Source organism: Monodelphis domestica, chromosome 1 (genome assembly GCF_027887165.1).
Source record: "Monodelphis domestica isolate mMonDom1 chromosome 1, mMonDom1.pri, whole genome shotgun sequence".
In the NCBI taxonomy this organism is placed as follows: Eukaryota; Metazoa; Chordata; class Mammalia; order Didelphimorphia; family Didelphidae; genus Monodelphis; species Monodelphis domestica.
This window is the reverse complement of record NC_077227.1, coordinates 573499900-573521603: the sequence shown is the minus strand read 5'-3', so window position 1 is coordinate 573521603 and position 21704 is coordinate 573499900. Positions and strand designations below refer to the sequence as shown.

The 21704-nt window shown below is 40.2% G+C and overlaps 1 protein-coding gene across 2 annotated transcripts in view; it reads right to left on the bottom strand.

Moving 5' to 3' along the window:
- LOC100032849 (hexokinase-2) overlaps positions 1–21704 on the bottom strand; it is a 90300-nt gene that overhangs the window by 18235 nt on the left and 50361 nt on the right. For both annotated transcript variants that reach the window (XM_007476316.3, XM_001381740.4), the window contains exons 3-8: positions 12351–12499; positions 8715–8834; positions 7683–7778; positions 6636–6735; positions 5281–5464; positions 1624–1779 (exon numbers count right to left, since the gene is read on the bottom strand). In XM_007476316.3, coding sequence (XP_007476378.1) covers positions 1624–1779; positions 5281–5464; positions 6636–6735; positions 7683–7778; positions 8715–8834; positions 12351–12499 — 805 coding nt within the window. The remainder of the gene's footprint in view (positions 1–1623; positions 1780–5280; positions 5465–6635; positions 6736–7682; positions 7779–8714; positions 8835–12350; positions 12500–21704) is intronic.

Genomic DNA, 21704 nt, shown 5'->3' with positions numbered 1-21704 from the left:
AAAAATTGCGAACCCAGAACCTAAACTAAAGAAATTATGATGCACATGCCACCTTTTCCACCAAGAACAAGTTAATTCTTGCCACACAATACATTTGCTGCAACCCAGAGTAGCTGCGAGAGGGACGAGTGGAAAAAATGTCAATGCATAGAATCTCCAAGCTAGAATGAACCCCAGAGGTCACCTAGTCCAATTTGTACATGTGCAAAAATCCTTTCTGCAATATCTCTGATGGGTCACCTCTGCTTATAAAGTCCTCCAGTGATCTTGAGGCTACCCATTACAGTGTCATTTCTTCCTTATCTTACTAAGCTAGTAAATTAATAGCTGTGTGACTATAGGTCAAATCCTTTCACTTTGGAGCCTCAGTTTCCTCATCAATAAAATGAGGGTTGGCTTAAATGGCTTCCAAAAATCCTTTCAGATATAAATTTATGATCCTCTACCTTGTTAACCATTGCTCCTATTTCTGCTGCCTAGGGCCAAGGTGAATGAGTTCAATCCCTCTTCTACAAGATAGGTTTTCAAATTCTTAAAGAGACAGTACTTTCCATGTTTCAATAATTCTTTTCTAATAGACACATATCCAGTTCCTTAAACAGATTCCATAGTCTGTCACCATCCATAACACCCTTCAAAAGACCCTTTTCTAGATTGTCAGTGACCTTTCTAGAATGTGGGACCCAGCACAAATCATAAGTTCTCCAGATGGTGTCTGACCAGAGTCAGGAATTTCTAAGAAAAAGCCTCTAACCACCTATGGAAAAACTGAGAGCAACAAAATTTGGGGTGAACAAGTGAAGAAGGCAGTCCTACCTGTCCTACCTGTTACAGTATGAAAGCAAATATAAAATCTTCATTTTAGTTTAAATGAAAATATTAAGAAACAAACATTTCTCAATTCTACAATCCTTTCCAAACTTTTTCCCTTTGGGAAAGTGGGTTAAAAAATAAGCCTAAAGCCTGCCTTTCAAATCAAGGATTAATTCATTGGACTAAGGGTGATCACCACACATTTCTTATCTTATTTCAAGATCTGTCTTCCCCATTTCCTAATGGCCTATGATCAGTCAAGGGAAATAACTAGTTCTATCATATAGAAGGGATAACAGGAAGAAAGTCTTTTCTTTCAATCCTTTCAAGGCAAGAGATGAGGGAGGAGAGCTCTCAAGGAAGGAATTAAGTAGTGACTAGATATATTAACCCCAAACTGTATTTTAATACAATACAGTATTTGCTTTGTTCAAGATTTCTACAAATGATACTTCAGACTCTCTTGGTGTAGAGAGAGAAATGTTTGGATTATACTAGTTTGGACATTTCTATTTCTAAGAAATAAATGCCTAGATTTAAAATAATGGTCAGTGGAATATAATTGTTTCTGGAAAATTTGTGCCTAAAACCCAGAGAATGGTATGTACTCCAATGACAGCTATAAGACCTAAATCTACATCTTAAGAGAATAACAGAGATGATAAATAGTAGCAGCAAGGCTATTGTTTCAACTTAGTTTGGGCAGCTCTCAGTTTGCTCTGTGTTTTCATTCTATGTCTATCCACTATAAGATAAGAAGTTACTCTACAAAGCAGAAGAGAAATGGGATACAGAGTGGGGGATACTTACCCTTCAATATCAGATACATCTTTGGTCTCAAAGCGGCCAGTAGTGAGGAGGTCCGGACTAAGCTTCCCACCAAAAAGCATTTCTTCCTTGGCCATTTTCACCAGGATGAGCCTGACAAGTTCCCCCATGTACATGCCACTGATCATCTTCTCAAATCTGCAAGATATTGTCCCAAGAGTGTGAATTTATTAAAATCATATAATAGCATTCTAGTTCTAATATTACCTGTAAATATATAAATATCTGAAAGACAAGGTCATATTTTCACAGATGAGAGAACTGAAACCCAGAAAGGTTAGGTAATTTGTCCCAAAAGCACACAGTACCTGCCTAGTGCTCTTTCTACTATACCTTGCTGTAAGTATTTATTAAGTACACAAGACATGCTGAAAACAAAAGGATATTTAATTATTAAATTGCACAGTAATAACAAAAGCAACAATACCCAAACAACAGAAACAGAATGGTAGAAATTCTAATGGTCAAGTTTAGCCCCAAAGAAAAGATACCTCTTTTCCCTTCTTTGCAAAGGTATGAAACATTGCATAAGACTTCAGACTTTTTTAATATGTAAATTTATTACTGAACTTTCTTCCTCTTTTTAATTCTTCATATCAAGATGGCTTTCTAGAAGGGCCTGGAATATGGTTGCAGTAGGAGATCTAAAATTTAAATTCCACTATTGACAGTAAGTGTCATTAGTACTGAAAAGGTTGAGATCAATGTGGGAAGGAGGAGGGATTAAGGGAGACTGCATGGAAAACATAGAAAGGAGGTGAGAGAAATTAGTATTCTAAAAAATTAACAAGACTCAGGGACTGAGTTTGGCTATGATAATTGACAAAGAACAAAGTAAAAAGCAACAAGCCTAAGTGACTGGGAAAAGAAAAAAAGGGGGCAAATTGTGAGAGAAAGAGAGAGATAACTTGACAAAAAAAATATAATAAACTCAGGCATCTTGATTTTGAGATGACACTGAAACATCCAGTTGGATATGTCCTACAGGACAAATTAAGGGGGCTGGACTGGAAATACAGATTTGGAAATTATTTCAGGAGGTAAAAGTTTAAGTCCTAAGAATGGATAGTGTTTAAGGAAGACATCATAAATTGAGAGGAGAGTAGAAGACCTAGAATAGAGGATGAGAAGATGTCAGTAAAGAAAAACAAAGTGATACATCTAAGAACCAATATAAACCAAGGCCATGAAAGTCAAGGAAGGAGACAAGAACCCAAGGAAAGAATCCAGGTCAGAGATAATCATATTTTTAGCCAGTCCTTCCTCTCATGCCTACAAGAGGACGGATGAGATTTATGAATGAGGCCAGAGGATTTAGACTTGGAAGGACATTAAGAGATTAACTAGTCTAACCACTTCATTTTATAGCTGAGACTGAGGCAAAGTGACCTGCACATAGTCATACCAATAGTAGGAAGCAAAGCTGGGATTAAAACCCAGGTCCTTTAAATTGAGGACCTTCTCCACTGTTCTCCTTAGCTCTAATGTATGTCATTCCACTCAAACTACGCTACCATCACAGATTGACCTTTGAACCATGCAATAAAATAGGGGAACATCTTGAATGCTCTGTGGACGTCACTGTGTCATGTCACTGAGGGGCTTTTAAAATCCCTGATATTTGTGTAAACTGACTTAACCTTTCAAGCTACAAGACAATAGTCATTGAGCAAGAAAACTAATAAGATAATTTAATTTCTCAACACTAGGTGCCACTGTTTTCTATACTTCAGAAAATATTCTACTCTGAGAAATGACCTTTCTGAAACTTCAGACAAGACATAAGATGTCCAGGGTTTTATGGTGGAGAAGACACTGAAAGAGAATCCCCTACAGATGCTTCTCAAGGAGAGCAACATCAAGGAAGGAGAGAGGGAAGGGGCGAGGGAACTGTCCAAAGGTATGATTCTACACCTTCTCCCTTCTGAGCACCTCATGTTCCAGGTTCCACTGGACCAGTAACTACTGATTTTCACAAAAATCAAGATGGGCTGTTTTGAGAAGAGGGAAAGAACATAGCATTGAAATGGGAGGAGGACGAGGATCTTAATTCAAAGCCTGCCTCTGCCAATATGCTACCTGTAAGATCTTAAATAAACGAGCCGCTTGCCTTCTCTAGTTCCTTGTTTTCTCACTTGTTAAATGAGGGCACTGTACCACCTGATTCCCAGTGACCCTTCTCCCCATTTCTAAATTCAAGGATTCTATGACAGATGTGTTGATGAAATCCCAGTAGACAAATCTGATAGTGGGTAAGGTTAGTGTTTGAAGGGAATATGTAGTAAATTGTATTGTATAAAAAGAGAAACCATTAACATGACAAACACGCTCTGTTGTATCTATTTGTTCAGTTTATTTGTATAATGGGTTTCTTCAAAACAAGATCCCAGCCTCCTCAGAAGGTTTCTCTCAGGCCGACAAAGATAATGGTCTGAAGCAATAATGGTAGCAAGTATATGAGCAATATTAGGGACAGGTTAAATGTGAGGCCACAATATTAAAACAAAATGGCACTTACTTTAAAAATAAATAATTACTCCCCATATTTAATTAATTGCCTCCATAGACTGCAGGACATATCTTGGAATATACTCAAAGATGGGAAAATTCACTTATTTGAGTGTGGATTTGCTTTTTGGATATAGTCAAGTGACCACTGAATCCAGAGTTAGATGGGTCTAAGGTCAGCTAGACCAACCTCATTGTTTTACAGATAAGACACTGAAGGGAAGAGTACAAATGATTTGCTAGGGTGAGATCACAGAAGTAATAAGGCAGAAGACTAAAATTTGAACCTGGGAATCTTCTGATTCTCAATCTCATGCTCTTCTGCTTTTCCATCTCATATTATTCCTACTTCATAGCATATTTAGCTTTTCAAGGAATTTGGTGACTAAAGTGAGTTGGAAAAGCTTGGCATATTTCATAATCTGATACAAATGTGATTGTTGTTTGCCACCACAGCTGGGAAAAGATAATATTTGGTCAAAAACAAATTAGTAAATACATAGAGATGTGCCTGGTTTTCACCTGGGTTTTGGCTCTCAAGGTAATTCCAAAAAGAGCTAGCTAGCTTCATAAGAACTTGGATTACATCGACCTCCATAGGAAAAAAAAAATTCTTAATGCACCATCTCCCTTCATTTAATGGCTAAGAAACTAGGAGTGATGAATATCACACTATCAGAATTACGTTTTTCTCCTATTTCTCTTTTAATCCTTGTTGTATTAGATGTGTAGGGGCAGGAGAAAGGGACAAAGCATATTAAAAATCAATGTGGTGCAAAAACAAAAAGCATCAACAAAAAAGATGAAACTGAAAACCAGCATCTTTGTTGGAATACACAGAGGGCATTCTCATGTGACAAGAATCTTCATTCATTCTACAAGTGGCTTTAGTGACACCCCAAACAAAGGGATCCCCCCCAAGGCTGAAGAAAACTTGGCCAAACAGGCATTGATGAAAAACTTATATATGATGGGGCAATACAGGTTTTTTGGACCATGTTTCCTTTGTAAAATGTGCTGAAAGTTTACTCCATATCATCCAAAACAATGTTACCAATTAATGATCTTAATTGACCCAGTTGTGACTCCCTCCATCCCCACAACAACCTGAACGCAGAGAAATCTACTCACAGTTGCTTGCCAGGATTGAGTGAGCCCATATCAATCTCTCTGTCAAACTCTGTGCGGATGTCATCGAGCACTCCATCATCTCCAAAGGCGCCCCATTCCATGTTGATGCACATCCTCCCTTCGTCTCCTTCCACTGCATCAATGTATCTCATCTCCTCCATATAGCAAGCATTGGTGCCAGTTCCTGGGCAGAGAACCATAGAATGTTAGTGTCAGAGAGATCATCTAGTCAAACTCATTTAAGAGTAAGAAACTGGGGCCTGGAGAGGGGAAGAACTTGCCCAAAGGTACACAGTGAGTAAATGCAGAACTGAAGGAAGGAGTGTTTGGCACATTGACTTTCCTATCACCTCCAACTATGATATCTGCCACTTGGGTAAGAGTAGTTCTCTCTATTATGTCTAATATCAAATACAAACTCTTTTGTTTAGCATTTGAAGCCCTTCAGATTCTTACGAGTTATCTCTGTTTATTGGGGGCAGCCAGGTGCCTTGAGGTGGAGAGAGAGCCAGACCTGGAGGCAGGAAGGCTCCACTTCCTGAGTTCAAGTGCTTGCTAATGGACTGAGTTCAAAAATTGAAAAAGCAGAGCAATTGTCTATCACAGGAGACCTTTTCTGCTCCCCATAGCTTCTAGTACATTAATCTCTGAGATTAACTTCCATTTACTCTACACAGCTTATGTGTACCTAAGTTATGTTGGGTCCCAATTAGAATGAAAGGTCTTTGCATATAATAAATGCTTAATAAAGGTTTTTTTGATTGATTAACGGGAAGACAGAATATATACACAGGGTGTAAAGAAAATGTGGGGATAGTTGGTTGATTAAGAGCCAGGCTGAGAGACCAGAGGTTCTGGGATCAAATCTAGCCTCAGACACTTCCTAGCTGTGTGACTCTGGGCAAGTCACTTAACCCCCACTGCCTAGCCCTTACCACTCTGCCACATCCGAACCAATACATAGTATTGATTCTAAGACAGAACATTAAGGGCTTTAAAAAAATGTGTTTTGAACACAGTACATTACTAGGGTTGGTCATTGATCATTTGTTCTACTTTAAATGTCCCCAAATTTTAAGAACACCAATAAGTGTAGCATGAAGTGTTCTTAGTCCATGACATTTACATATGTTAAAAAGAAAAGTATTCTCCTTCTATCATTCTTCCCAAAGGCAGGGTTTGAAACACCAAAGAAGATGAGGAGGATTTTTCAAGAGACTGAGAGAAATAAGAGAGATGTTTCCAGTCCCTTACCCAATTGAGTCCATCCTTCCAAAGGATAATGAATGCAAGTTTATAGGAACTGGATGGGAAGAATTATTAATCACTGTTCCTGTGCTCTAATGGGAACTCACCCACAATGAGGCCGATCTCACAGTTTTGGTCATCATAGCCACAGGTCATCATGGTCCCCACAGTGTCATTCACCACAGCTACAATATCAATGTCAAAGTCCTGCAAAGAGACAGATAGGCAGCTTTTACTAAGCTTATAAAGATGGAGAGACAGTGTTGTATGAGTGCAGAAGAGCTAAAGTGGGAGGAAAAGAATTTTCTTCCTTTTCCCCAGTGTGCAACCACTGGTTGTGGCATCACTATTTCTCTTGCCTTCAAATAAGAAGGTAATGGACCCTTTGGTCACTTCTAGGTCTAGATTATGAGCCTATGGGCATAAGATCATTAGTAAGGAGGAACTTTTCATAACTGTTCTTTTAACCGGTCCTTCTCTGATCTCCCCTCCCAGGAATGCATGCATCTGGTTTTACAGGTGATGAAACTGAGATGTTCTTCACAGTTCTCATTAACTCTTCTCTTTCCCTTCTGCCCTTCTTCCTAATTTTTAGCTGCCAACTCTCTGCTGTTTCCCTGACTTGCCACTGCACTGAGAGAAAAACCCTGCATGTCTGTCTTTCTGTCTCTCCTGAGACTCTAGGTTAAGTGATTTGCCTATGGTCACCTTTGTTTAAAACAACAGAGCTAGAACTTCAGTCTTTCCTTTACACCAAGATGCCTTCATAAGAGCATCAATATCACTATTACCTACTCCATTTAAAATGATAATCAAGTCTTCAAGATGAAGGCAATTCTGTCCTGAATTTTCCTATACCTGAGATGGGGCTATAAATAAGTAATCACTTCAGCTCACCCAGAAATACAAAAGCAATTTATTATGTTTTAAGCATGTTCTATTTAGTAAGATTAGAGACAAAAATTCTCCATGAGAGCCGTGTGTGTGTGTGTGTGTGTGTGTGTGTGTGTGTGTGTGTGTAAGAAACAAAGGAAAAGCTAACTGAAATAAGTTCTTCCTCTAATCCTCTTCCATTGTTTTGTTTTCTGACTATAAAGCTCTTGCAGAGAGCACTTGGCACTCTCTCTCTTTCTCCCCACCGACCTTAAACTCACCCCTCGCCTTTGGATGGCTTTCCGGATAAGGGACACCACATCTCTCCCTTCCACACCACTGGATTTGAACCCTTTAGTCCATGAAACCAAGAAACTCTGGGGAAAAAAGAAAAATGAATGAGAAAATGAGGCCATAGAAATAAAGACTCCAAGGCAAATGCCCTCAAAACAAACAAACAAACAAAAAAAAAAAAAGCAAGAGGCAAGAGAAGCTTGTCCTTAATGCTTTTCAGTAACCAGAACGAGAAGGATGTCTTTTGCGAGGAATGATGTCCTCCATAGGACAAGTATGCTGGGATCAGAGAGGCACTGCCTTTAAGGCAATCTTTCCAACTGATAGAACTCAAAGAGTGGGCAGGTGACTAATATCTTATTTATTTACTTTCATAATTTGATGGATCTGTGATCTCACTGGTGCAGGCACCGCTCTTCCATTGCTGCAGAGTACATTGCATCCACTTCTGTGGATTCTGTGTGATTACTATCCCTGTTCTTCCAGGAATCCTCCACCTCCACCCCTGGAGGCCTTCCTCTGGCTCTTTCAATATTATGGGGATACAAGTACAGTACTCAGGCCATCCAATGCTCTCCCTGGATGATAAGCCTGACTACTCCCTTTTCCAGGTCAGACATGCCAAAAGGTTGAGTCTTATTGCTTTCACAATAAAACCATAAACTAGGGGAAGTAGAGGAAGTAGGGGTAGATCATGAACTGGGAAGGGGAGTGTCCACACAGAAGAAATCCTCCTGTGACTCCTGCTGTCCTTATCTGGGGGGCCTAATCTAAAGAATTCTCTCCTATTAACCAGAACAGAAATTTCTAGGCATTCAGGTAAAATGGACATTTGGGGTATTTTACAGGCAGAGAGATGGTGCTGCCTTCTCCCACTCCCCACAATCTCCTATTCCTTTTCCTTTAAGGCCTTCCCAATGGTCCTTCTCCCTTTCCCACTCTGGTTCCAACCTTTCCACCCTGACATATCCCCTTTGTGCCAAAAACTGAGAAGTTAGATGTTCCAGAGTTTGTGTTACCTCATCCAGTTTGGTCTGATGGCATGGAAATGAGAAGGTAAATCCCAAAGGGAGTTTCTTATTCTTGATCTGTAGTTTGTCCATGAAGTTGGCCAGGCAGTCAGCAATGTGGTCAAATAGCTGTGGACAGATGGTTATAAGAGCAAAACAGGGTTATTTAGGTTCATAGGGATGGCAGACTCTGGTCTTTTGACTTGGAAGCCCAGTATTTTTTCCACTAACCCCTCTATCTTTTTAACTATCCAAACAATCCTGATGAGATAGAGGGAATGGTAGCTTTACCTCAATGTTCTACAAATGAAAACTCTGGCACAGTGTCTTAATTAATCTGAGCTTTCCCTTGGTGCTCTTATCAAAAATTAACCTTGGCTTGAAGGGAGAATGATGTGATGCATTGTGGCAGCCCTTTTCTTCTGTTAAACTTATTACCCTATCCATTGAATTGTCTTACTGCCACTAAGAAATATTTAGGGCAAAGTCTTGCCTTTGCCCAGCTGCTGGAAGACTCATTCTTCACTGGCACTGCTCTGGCAACCCATTAGAAGACAGTAAAATCAGGGCTTTCACCTCATTAGTTCCAGGAAAATGATTTCAAAAGTATGCTCACCAAAAAGCAATCTTTATTCTTTAAGTGTAAAATGCCACAGTCCTTCTGAGCATGTCCTATAAGTATGGTGGCATACACAATTGATTCATTCAAACATTTATCAAAGGATCATAGATCTAGTGCTAGAAAGAAACTAAGAAATAGATGGCTATTCCAACTGCCTCATTTTATAGATGAGAAAACTGAGGCCCAGGGAGGAAATGGTACCTTTGATATGCACAGTACTATGGTTGAAGTCAAGAAATGAGTTTAGACAATTTCAGAGCTTAGTCCAGGAGAAGGAATAGGATCTAAACAAGTAACTGCAATACCAAAATTCCATGATAAATACAACGGGACTATTGAGATGGTGAGAAAGGGTTCAGGTTATTCTTTCTTCAATCATCACTTCAGAGTAGTCCTGAGAGGCCTGGGTTGAGATGTCAAGGCTTAATTAAGTTCAAGACTTACTTTGGACACATGCTATAGAATAATGACCAAGTCATTTAATCATTCAGATAACTATAATAGTTACTAGTTACCTACCACCCAAACTCAAAAAGGGGACGTTTCTCTACATAGACCAATGGCTAATCTGTAAACAAAGAGCAGAAATCCAGACTTCTTTCCACTAAACCACATGAACCCCCAAACTGGATGTGTATCATCTCTGCTTATTCCTCAGTCACACCAAAGCTCCAAAAAGTAAGTAATATGGTCATATCTAAGCTTTATGTGTCCTCCGCTGCCTATCACCTAGCTGATGAATGACAGACTGAACTCTGAAAATCTATGAGCCTGAAAACAGGACAAAACGAAGTGTCCCGCCCTTCCCACTACTCCCCAGATACCCCAAAGTAGAAAGCACTTAAATGAAGTTAGCACCCAAATGAAAGCTATGGCTGAACTGTGAAGTTTTCTCTCCTAGCAGCAACTTCCTCCCACAGCTCCAGCCACCCCTCCTTTCCTCCATACACAGTGGCATAAATCCCTTAAGAAAGAAGCTTAAGGATCCAACCCACCCAAGAGCATATGCACTTTAAAAGAAGGGGGGAAAGAGAGAAGAAAAGAAAGAAGAGAGGGACAGAGACACAGACAGACACACAGACGAAAAAGATTAAGTACAGTGGGAAAGAAGACCTATCTCAAAAGCTAGGGCTGGGAAAAGAGGCAAAATGTAGTTTTATATACCTTCCTGAAATAGATACATTTATATTATATTTATACTTATGTGTATGTATGTATGTATATGCATAAGTGTGTGTGGTTTATATTTGATCATCAGTCTTATATTTGACCCACAAAGATCAGAGGTTATCATGGCCCAGATGGCATTAACTTTACTAGGAAGCTTTGGGATACAGCAGATAAGCTGCTAGATTTGGAGTCAGGAAGTCCTGGATCCCACTTAATAACTGTGTTCAAGGGCAAGTCATTTAACCTAGAGAGATTAGTTTGTTTCCTCATCTCTAAAGTGAGATTTATAGTATCTTTAGTACCTAGTAACAAGGTTGTTGCAATGTTCAAATGAGGCAACTCAAGTGTCTTGCAAACCTTAAGTGCTTTGTGTAAATCAACTTTTTTATATAATTTTAAGCATATACAAAGTTTAGTTCCAACAAAAGAAAGGAAATGAATAGAGCTCAATATAGCCCTAGTTTCTACCTCCCATTGCCCTTGGGCAAAGAAGGGGAAAAGGGTGAATGTGGAAATTCTCTCTACCATGAAGATGATAGATATCAAGCTTCTAATTTTGCTTAGAGAGCTCTGTGGCCACAAAACTAGCATGTTTTTAGAGGCTGGGCTTGAATCTGGGTATTCTTGATGCCAGGGCAAGGCAAATTCTCCATACACTTTACCAAGCAGCCTCTTAGAACAGAAAAATGGAAAATCAGTTCTGCCATTCACCAGCTGTGTTACCCTAGGCAAGCTTTGGCTTCCTCAACTATAAAATGAGGGGGGACTGAACTAAACTAGATGACTTCTGGAATCCCTTCCAATTCTAAATCTAACAAAAACAATTGACTTTTTAAAAAAGGTTTTTAAAAAAGGGAAGTGAAATAACTAGTGCTAAGGAGGAAAGAGAAAGTAAAATAGTTTTTAGTAGATTAGCCTAAAGCCCACCTTCTATAAGAAGCATTTCATAATCCCCACCTTGTTCGAATTCCTTCCCTTTGAAATTATCTCCAATTTATCCCACATCCATGAGACTTAGAGCTCCCTGTCTTTTGTCCTTCTTTGTATTCTTGAGAACTTGGCACAGTGCCTGGCACCGAGGAGGAACCTTATTTAATACTTGTTGACTGTCGGAGGCTTTGGAAGGAAGAGAAGGAATGAAGGGGCAGTAAGAGTATATCTCTTCAAAAGCTGAGGGCAGAGGGCCACTTGCTTCCTTGGTTTTTATTGATCTAGATTTCTAATAACTGTCTTCAAGGAGCCATTAATATTATATGGAATAATTATTTATGTGGAAGTTCTGGAAGAGATCCTTTTAGGAAACTTCAATCCTTCTTTCCAACAAAAAGGAACAGGAGTCACCATTTTATACCACTAAAAGCATTTCCATTTCTTCTTGTTCTAAGAAATCTGATGATTCTCCTTTTCCCCACAGACTTAAAAAATCTCTACATAACTACTGTTTGGCTCAGAGATTCACTCACTCCTCCTAGGAAGAGATTTGCAACACAACATTTTCCAACTAAGAATTGGGCAGCCTACCCAGTTGCCCCATTGGCATCTCCTAGAAGAGGTGGCCAGACTGCTGGAGTATAAAAGGGTACCAGATTTAGAATGAGTAGCAACAAGTATTGTATATAGTATAATACATTTCAGAAAGTATTATTTTATAAAATAGTATATTTAGGAAAACAGGAGATTCTGGCATATAAGGTCAAGTAGTATACAGATGAGGTCTACTCCCCCCGCCCCCCCCCCCCCAGCCCTGAAACACACACTCTAGCTTTCCCCAAAGAAAAGAACATTAGACTCCTCTTCTGCAATTCCAGTGACCCTTAGAACATGGAGGTGGGGGCTTCCCCTACGAGGCCTACCTGAGTCCCACTGCCACGCATGATGTCCTCTGGAATGGCATAGATCTGGTTCTCCATTTCCACTTTCTGGAGGCCGTTGTCTGTAACTTTCACTCGAAGTACACGGAAGTTGGTTCCTCCAAGGTCCAGAGCAAGGAAGTCTCCATCTTCTGCAGAGAGAAAAAAAAAAGTTATTTTCTGGCATCTTTCTCTAATGACCATCAAAGGTATTTTAGATTGTTTGATTCCCATTACCTAATCAACACTAGATAGAAATGTTTTTGACTCACTACACACACACACACAATCATCCACTGAACAAACATTTTTGTGGCTTTCCTGGTGGTAGAATCCTATATTAAGTTTAGGTTTAAATGTAGATCAAATACCTTAGTACCTGGGTAGGCTTTAGGCTATCACTTCCAACTTTCTGGGTTTTCTGGTTTCTTCATTTAATGGCAAGCCAGATGGCAGGAAGAGGAAGCAAAGTCAAGGGAGTTTTATAGCTTTAAGTGGGTCAGAGTGGTAGTTGTCCAAGGATCTCTAGAGCAGTGTTTCCCAACCAGTCTATATGAGAAACCACTACAAATATGAAGAATCCGGAGCTGTATAAATCCTCTACTTCTAAAAGGGCTCCACCTCAAGGTCTCAGAAGCTCAAAGGGGTGAGGGACTGGGAATAGAAAGGGAGGGAACTGAAATGGGAATGGATAAGGGAGAAGGAATCAGAATAGGTTTTTAAAAGTAAGAACCCTTAGTCCTTTTTTTTATTTTTGCAGACCCTTACTCTCCATCTTAGAAATCAATATTATGTATTGGTTCTAAGGCAGAAGAGCAGTCAAGACTAGGAAATGGGTGGGGGAAGGGGAGAGTGACTTGCCCAGGGCCACACAGCTAGGAAATGTCTGAGACCAGATTTGAATGCAGGGTCTTCTATCTCCAGACTGGCTCTCTATCCACTGGACCACCTAGATGCCCCCAAGAACCCATAGTCTAAAAGAAACATTTTAGGAAGTAGCAAAATTCATCCAGGGCACAATAATTGGGAAATATTGCTTTAGCAAATATGGAGAAAATAGAAAGTAAAATCTACATGGAGTCCATACAATCTGCACCATGAAAAACCACATAATCTAGAAAAAGGAAACCCCACCACAGACTAAAAAAGAAAAACATGAATGTGTGATTATATACAGTGTGCTTAAGGAGGAGGGGAGAAGAGTAAAAGTTTGAACCCCATCTTGCCTGATTTAATGAGGAAAGTCTCAGGAACCAAAGCCTTCAGTAACATACCACCTAACTGTCTGATGGGAAGAATGGTAAAGTCTTTGTCAGGCTTCTACACTATCCCTGAAAACTAGGTGTCTGGCTTCTTTCTGCTTGCCTATGTCTAAGAATGGAGCTTAGTGACTCCCAAACAATTCATCCCCTTGTTGGACAACAGCTCTAGTTATCAGAAATTACTTCTGCATAATGAAATACAGACAGATGTCTTCTGTAATTTCCAGACAAAGATTCCAGCTCTGTCCTCTAAGGTCACATGGGCTACTGTATACTGTACTTAGAAACAATACTAAGTATTGATTCTAAGACAGAAAAGCAGTGAGGGCTAGGCAATGGGGGTCAAGTAACTTGCCCAGGGTCACACAGCTAGGAAGTCTAGATTTGAACCTGGGACCTACCCTCTCTGGGGTAGTCTCTGGGCCTGACTCTCAATCCATTAAGCCACCCAGCTGCCCCCAAATTAGCAACTTTATAATGAAATCCGAAAAGAAATCTACAGGCATTCACTGAAACATAACAAAATTATGGATCATAGTCAAAGTTTTGCTTGTTTGCTGTCTTGCAGACATTGTCCAGTATTCAAGCCAATTCAGAAAGGCTAATCCAGCTTTAAATGACAATCCTTAAAATATTTGGAGACAATGACCCTGTTCTCATCTTCTGGTAAATAGCCCCAATTCCTTAGAGGTGGGAGTAGGGGGGAATGCTCAATATGGAGTCAGAAAAGGCTGGGTTCAAATCTTGATTTAGAAACAATCATAATAGCAAGCTTTATATAGTGTTTTTAAGGTTTACAAAACAATTACAAATATCTCATTTTATACTCATAACTTTGGAAGGGCGGCAGCTGAGTGGCTCAGTGGATTGAGAGTCAGGCCTAGAGAAGGGAGGTTCTAGGTTCAAATCTGGCCTCAGACACTTCCCAGCTATGTGACCCTGGGCAAGTCCCTTAACCCCCATTGCCTAGCCCTTACTGCTCTTCTGCCTTGAAGCCAATACACAGTATGGACTCTAAGACGGAAGGTAAGGGCTTTAAAAAAATAAATAAATAAAATAACTTTGGAAGGTAGGTGCTACCTTTATCCCATATATTACAGATTGAGAAACTGAGGCCAGGAATAAAATTAACTGATTTACCTAGGGTCACATAGCTAGTAAGTATCTGAGTCAAGTCCTCCTGACTCTAAAGTCAGTACCTAGATGTGTGATTCATGGTCAAGTCTCAAGTTCCTCATCTATAAAATTAGGTAGTTAAATCAAATCACCTCTAATCTATGGTCCTATGATACTGTAATACTAATGATAGCTTACATCTATTTAAACCTAAAGGTATATGAAGCACTTTATTTTGTCTAGTCTTCACAACTCTGTGAGTTAGGTATTAAAAAGTATTATACCCATTTTATAGATAAAGAAGCCAAGGCTCCGAATTTAAAATTACAAAGCTAGTATCTAAAATAAATAAGAACCCGGGTCTTTCTGATGTCAAATCTAGGGCTTTGCCCACTATAACTCTGTGCTCAGGACCTGGTATCAAGATCCTCCCGCCATCCTGGTTTGCTGCCCTCAGGACACAATCTAGTTTCTTTTTATACGTTTCTTAAAATGTAAGAGAACTGACTACAGTACTCTAAAAGAGGACTACTGGCAAGTGCAGGATACAATGGGAGCTCCCTTGATAGGGGCACCATATTTGTATTAAACAACACAGCAGCCCTATCACAATGAACTTCCTAGGACCTTTTCAAAAGGATTACGCATTTAAGCCAGTTCTTCCAGAATTTCTAATTGCCACATTGATTATAAGATTTCTTCTTTTAAATTGGGTCATAATACCAGCCTGGGGAAATCCTGTGATACCTCTCAATTCTGTATCATAAACTAATTGGCAAATCTGCTAAACAAAGTTCCCAGGTGCTCTCCTTTAACCAATGTCTGAAATCGACCTACATAGTTTAGCTGTAGGAAGCAAGTCACAGACTACCTCCTTAGAAATTCTACCCCTTATAACAGAGTGGTTACTTGGCAGTCGATAGAGACTTCAGTGAGAGCTCCTGAAGGTCTGGACATTCCTTAGGGCTTCCCTTTTCTACCTCAAATCCAGATCCCCACCCAGATAACTTCTTCAGATAGATGTCAGCAAATCAATTCTCTGGAGACCATCAATCAACCTGGCTTTGGATCACTGCAATATCACCCAGTCCACATTGTGTCAACAGAAGTAATGCCAAATACTTTGCAAAACTATAATGCACTATATGTCTATAGAATTCCTCTGATCTTACCCACGTCAGCATGGAAACATTTACCCTGGAACATAAATTCCCAAATAAATGTGTTAACCAAACACACATATCTCTCTCCTTGGCAGTACTAAAAGAGAGATACTTGCTCCTCTTTATACTCCACAGGATCTCTACCATGAAGCCTTCCATGGCACCCTCTCACTCTTCAACCCCTAGTGCTACCAGGTAAAAGCAAATTTCTTCTAGCATTTTGCACAGACCTTCCTCTTTACACTTAGCTGACACCTCATCCATGTATCAGAGTACTTAGATAAATGTCTCCCTTCTTCCTCAAACTTTAAGTTCCCCAAGCAGAGGTTCTATCATGAAAGTGAGTATGTGCATATTCACACGTAGTTACCCACCCCTCACCAATGACACTACGTGCACCCAAACATGTGCCAGGCACAGTCTAGACAAAGGCTCCAGTTCTGTCCTCTAGTGCCATATAGGATATTGCATGGGTCCCTCAGCATAAATTAGCAAAGGCCAAAACAAAACTAAAAAACTGTCCTTGCCCTCAAAAAGCTCACATTCTAATATGAAAGATAACACCAAAGAGCTAATATAAAAGATAACATGTAAATAACACAAACAAGAGTCAATGGTGAAGACAATCTTTCATGCTTCCAAATTAAGGCCATTTGCCAAGAGTTCCTTCTTTTCCTCTCCTCATCTCAAATTCACGGAGACATTTTTCTGCCCCATTCACAGATTAATAGGTGGCACTTTTTCCTTTGCCAAGGCCAATCCTATAATATTCTTACATTTTTCTCTTCCTTAGGAGTTTCTTCAACTGGTTCATAGTCTCCAGTTTCTTCAATACCCTGCCCACCTTTTTCTGGGCATTCTTCAACTTGTTAATAAATTTCTTTTCTATTTAAAAGTCGGATTTTGAACCAAAAATACTCCAGATAGTGCAACTAGAGTTTTAGGAAGTTAAGGGAAAAAGGGGAAAGTGAGAAGCATTTATTTGTGCCTCTAATTCTAAGCACTATAACTAAGCACATACAAATGTTATCTCATTTGATCCTCACAATAACCTTGGAAGGGAACTGCTGCTTATTATACTTATGATGTGCTATGATAATCATGGTTGAGAGACAATAAAACTAGGAGCAATTTAGGACTAACTAAAGAGACTGAGGATCCAGGGCTCCATTCCCTACTACTTAAGAGTAGAGAACTTCCCAGAGGCAAACGTGGTCCAGACAGATCTTTTGAAGAGCATGCTGCTTGTTGAAAGGGGAAACACAAGGAAGAGAGCCTGTGTATGGCTAAACAAATCCAGCCCCACTCCAGGAACAATTCAGGGTAATTATAGTCCTAATTCTGAACCCGAGCACATGAGCAATTCTACCTCTCAAAGAGCAGGAAGATAATAAAGGATAGATGTAGACGTGCTGACTGTCACTGTTTGGGGGTGTGAGCTGTACAATGAGTCAGTCATCTTGCACTACCTTTTTTTCTTCCAGAAGGGAGATCCTGTCATATAGAAACACCCTGGTGGCTTTTACAATAACTAGAGGAACAAGTAAAAGTGAGTAACTATATTTAGATTAAAAATACAATAGAGATTCCTAGAGTACCTGCTGGGGATGCCAGCGACTCTGATGCCATTACTAGGGAGCAATCACAATTTGCCTCCATATGAAATCGACCGATGAACAAGTAATTAATAACTTCCTTCTTTGTGACAAATGCTGGAGACATAAATGCAAAGAATGAAACAATCCTTTGCAGTTTTTACATTCTCATAGGGGAGTTGAAATCCATGCAAAAATATAAGAGAATATGAAGTTAATAAATACAAATATGTACAGAGGAGTTTTGGAGGGAGGGCCGTCATCTAGCAAAGTGATCTATATTCAAACTTCAGAGGCTCTCTATCATTTCTAAGCAAATATAAAATGCTCTGGAATTTAAAACCCTCCATAAACTGCCCTGTATTTACATTTAAATGACTTGCCACCAATGCAGTAAGATCTACATTTTTCACTGGTCCTCCCATATGCCTGCAATGTTCTCCCTCCTCACCTCCACTGCCTGACTTCAAGCCCCAGATAAAATCTCACCGTCCACAGGAAGCCCAGTCCCCCTTCATGTGCCTTCCCTCTGTTGATTCATTCTCTCCAATTTCTCCTATACACAATTTTTTTGTATGAGGTCTCCCTTAGCCTGGATGCCCATGAGAACATGGGCTGTCTTTTGCCCTTCTAGGTATTCCTAGCACTTAGCATGGTATCTTGTGCATTGTAGGATATTGACTGATAGTTGGTGAGATCAGAAAGATCAGCTTCAGACAAAATATGGTATATGAACTGCATCTTAAAGGAAGAGACAGACTCTATGAGGCAGAGGTAAGGCGGTCCACATGCATTCCTGGCACCAGGGATAGACATCTTGCTCCTCACTGCCTGTTGATGATTTGATTAGTGACTATGCTATTTAGAGAAGATACAAAGGAGGAGCCCTTACAATGCTGAGTACAACACAGAAGCTTCTCAATAAATCCTTTTTTAAAGAAACTCAGAGAGTCAGAGAAACCTCAGAGTGTGAATCTTAAAACTGCTCACTCTACTTCAGAAGTTTTGATTAAGCTATTCATAATGGGGGTAACTTGGTCAGGAATGTATTAGGAACTTTTAAAATTACTCCACCCTACTCAGACAGTGCCTTAGGGGAAGATAAAGTTGCAAACTCCGGACTGAACAATGAAAAGTCGCTAACTCATAGAAAAGCTAGAACCTTAAGCTGGGTCTATTTTTTGATCTAATACAAAGGGATGTACCTATAAAGTACCTATAAAGGTTAAATTAATCACTAAAAGGTCAAGCAACTCACAAAAGGCAAGCTTAACAAAAGAGATGTGAAGTTTTAGTCTACCCAGAGAAGGTGAGAACTAAGAATGGGCAATCCTGGGAAAAAGGGTCTACTATGATTGGTAGATGTGAAAATTTAGGGGAGGTGACACAAGAGAAAATTTCTTTAAAAAGAGCTCTCTGAACTCAGTTCAGGAGTTGAGGATTTCAAAGAAGAACTGGAGCTTGCTTGGGACGATCTTGTGATGAGTAATAAAAGACTGACTCTCTCTCCCTTAAGGCTCAGCCCTAGGCTCTTTCTACTATGTTCTCTTTCTCTTTCTCTCTCTCTTCCCTTAATTCCTTCATTTGTATTAATTAAAATCTCCATAAAACCCAGCTGACTTGGATATTTTCATATTTGGGAATTTTCCCATGGCGACCACTTAATTTTAGATTTTTAAATCAAGACACTAAAAATTATCTTTACAGTTTGGCTGAAAGCTTTACAGTTTTGGCAATTCACAGTCTTGGCAAAACCATATTTTCAGTTACAGAGCCAGCCAGTCCAACTCTACCAAATGACAAATGCTGTCTACAACACCCCTAGCAAGAGCTCATTCATTCACCCTTGACTGAAAATCTTCCTGCTCTCACTATGCCTACCCTTGAGGCAGCTTTATTCTCTGCTCTGGAGCCCCTGCCAATGTCCTCTATGGGAAGACAATCCACAATTCAGCTCCCAGCCACTTACCTACCCTTTTCAGGGTTTTTCCCTTTTGCTCCCCTCACAGGAGGTGAATGAAGAAGATCTTCATTCCAGTCTGGCTAACTCTTCTCTGTCCATGACATTCCATCCTGCCTCTGAGTTTTGTGCAAGCATCCCCCATCTAGGGTACTCTCCATCCTCCACCTCTGTGCCTGGAAGAATCCCCAAGTTTCTCTCCAAGCACAGCTCAGCAACCACCCTCCTCCTTCAGGGGCTTTTCTGGATTCCCCCGCCTCCCAGTTATAAACAGTGTCTCCCTCTTGAAATGACTTCCCCTTACTTTGTTTATGCTGGCTCAAGGTCTCACAACTCTGGAGAGGCCAAGACTCAATCAAACCCGAGTTGTCCCATCTCTTAGACCCCAGCTTTTCCCCACACTACATGCCATGCATTGTCTGTCTACTGGTGAGTCATGGCAATTAACACTACATAAGGGTTAGCATTCCTACAGTGAGTTAAGGATATAGAAGACTTGAGAAGGTGGCTGAATATGTATTATCATTTTGCAGTTAAGAAAACCGAGGTTGTATGATTTGCTTAGTGTCCCAAAACAACGGAGCACGACTCAAACCCGAGTCTTATGAGAAGAGAAATTTACAGTGGGAAGAGCTCAGTGTTACAGGCCATCCAGGTCCCTCCAGCAGCATGGATGTGTTCATAGCCAGCTCCTGTCCTCTAAGGATAGTAAAGAAATTCCCCAAAGTAGCACATCAGCTTCAGTTCAGTTCATGACAGAAAACTGTGACAAGATGAATTTGTATAGATTTAGAGAATCAGGAAATAAGAAATGTCCATCAACCAACAAACACTGCCTTCCTGTAGCTATTAACATTGAGGAAAGCCTTAAAAAACAACCTGCCCCTCCTAATCTCCTCATGCTAGTGTTGAGGAATTTTATAACTTCAGAGGTTCTTAAGTCCAGCCCTTTCACTTCTGTTGAGAGGTTTATTGACTTGCCTATCTAACGGATAGAAAAACTGGGGCTAAAACCCTTGATTTCAAAGAACACTAGCCTTTGGGAGTTAAAGGAAAGCTTGGAATCACCTCATGAGAGAGAGTTCTGCATCTCCAAATCTGAACTCTTCCTACTACATCATACTGCCTTCTATAAGGAAAAAGTCACCCTGCACCCATCATGCAGGACTAGTAGGACTGCATTTTGGGTTGCTGGGAAACAAAAACAAGGACAGAGAAGAATGTACAAATCCTTCTCAGAAATGCAACAGACTTTGCTCAGTGGCTGAGATTTGACTTCTCACAGGTCTTGTCCTCCGGTGAACTGTCTGCTCCCAGCTCTGGCATTTTTAAGATGCCTTATAAGGCCCTTGCAATCCCAGTCTTGCTATGGAAAACTTGGAACTCAACCTGTGACTTTTTTCTTCTTCTTCTCACCCCCCTACCCCCACCCCAGTGGCGGGAGGCAAAGTTTCTGAGTATTCCAGTTCTGAGTTTCTCTGGGTAGCTCAGGCCTCAGTAGGATTCTAGGAAAGCTGCATGCTGGTTGATTAAATATCTGTCATGGGGGATGAGAAATAAAAGACAAACTGCCTCGATCAGCACTCTTAATTTCTGAACACATTCAATGCGCTGAGCTAGCTACTCTGTGGGGATTAAGGTGGCTGGGCTTGCCTTTGTGCCAGGGGTCCAAACTAAACTAAGGCTGCGCTGATTTGGAGTCGAACAGTCCCCAGCAGGTTCTGATCAGAAGTCATCTTCATGACAGAGGTCAATCTCCTTGACCTACCTAGGCCAAAGAGCAAGGGGAAGCCTCGGACCTTTATTGAATTACCTTCGAGAAAAAACAATGAACAATTACTCCCAACATAGAATTTAAACTTGCACGTTAAGACTGGATATGGGGTTGGAAGAATGGGGTTTGAAATCTGGCAAAGGCATGAGCTGTGTGACAGTGGGCAAATTGCTAAGTCTTGGCTTCCTCGTCTCTTAAAAAAAGGAAGAGTAAAATTTGAAATTTTTATTTTACAGAGCTATTATGAGCAAAGAACGTTGCAAATCTTCAAGCACCAAAGAGAATTTTTTAAACTATTATTATTATAAATACGTTATTCTATCTCATCTTCCTTACTCTGTCCACCCTCTGAACCCCATAACCTCAAGTTGAAACATTCCTTCCTGGATCTGGGCTAAACAGAGATAGTGAGATGAAATGGAAAGTAGTGTAGGAGGAGTCAGCTACCCCTCAAGGACAAGGTTACATTCTCTAAATGTCTTCATTT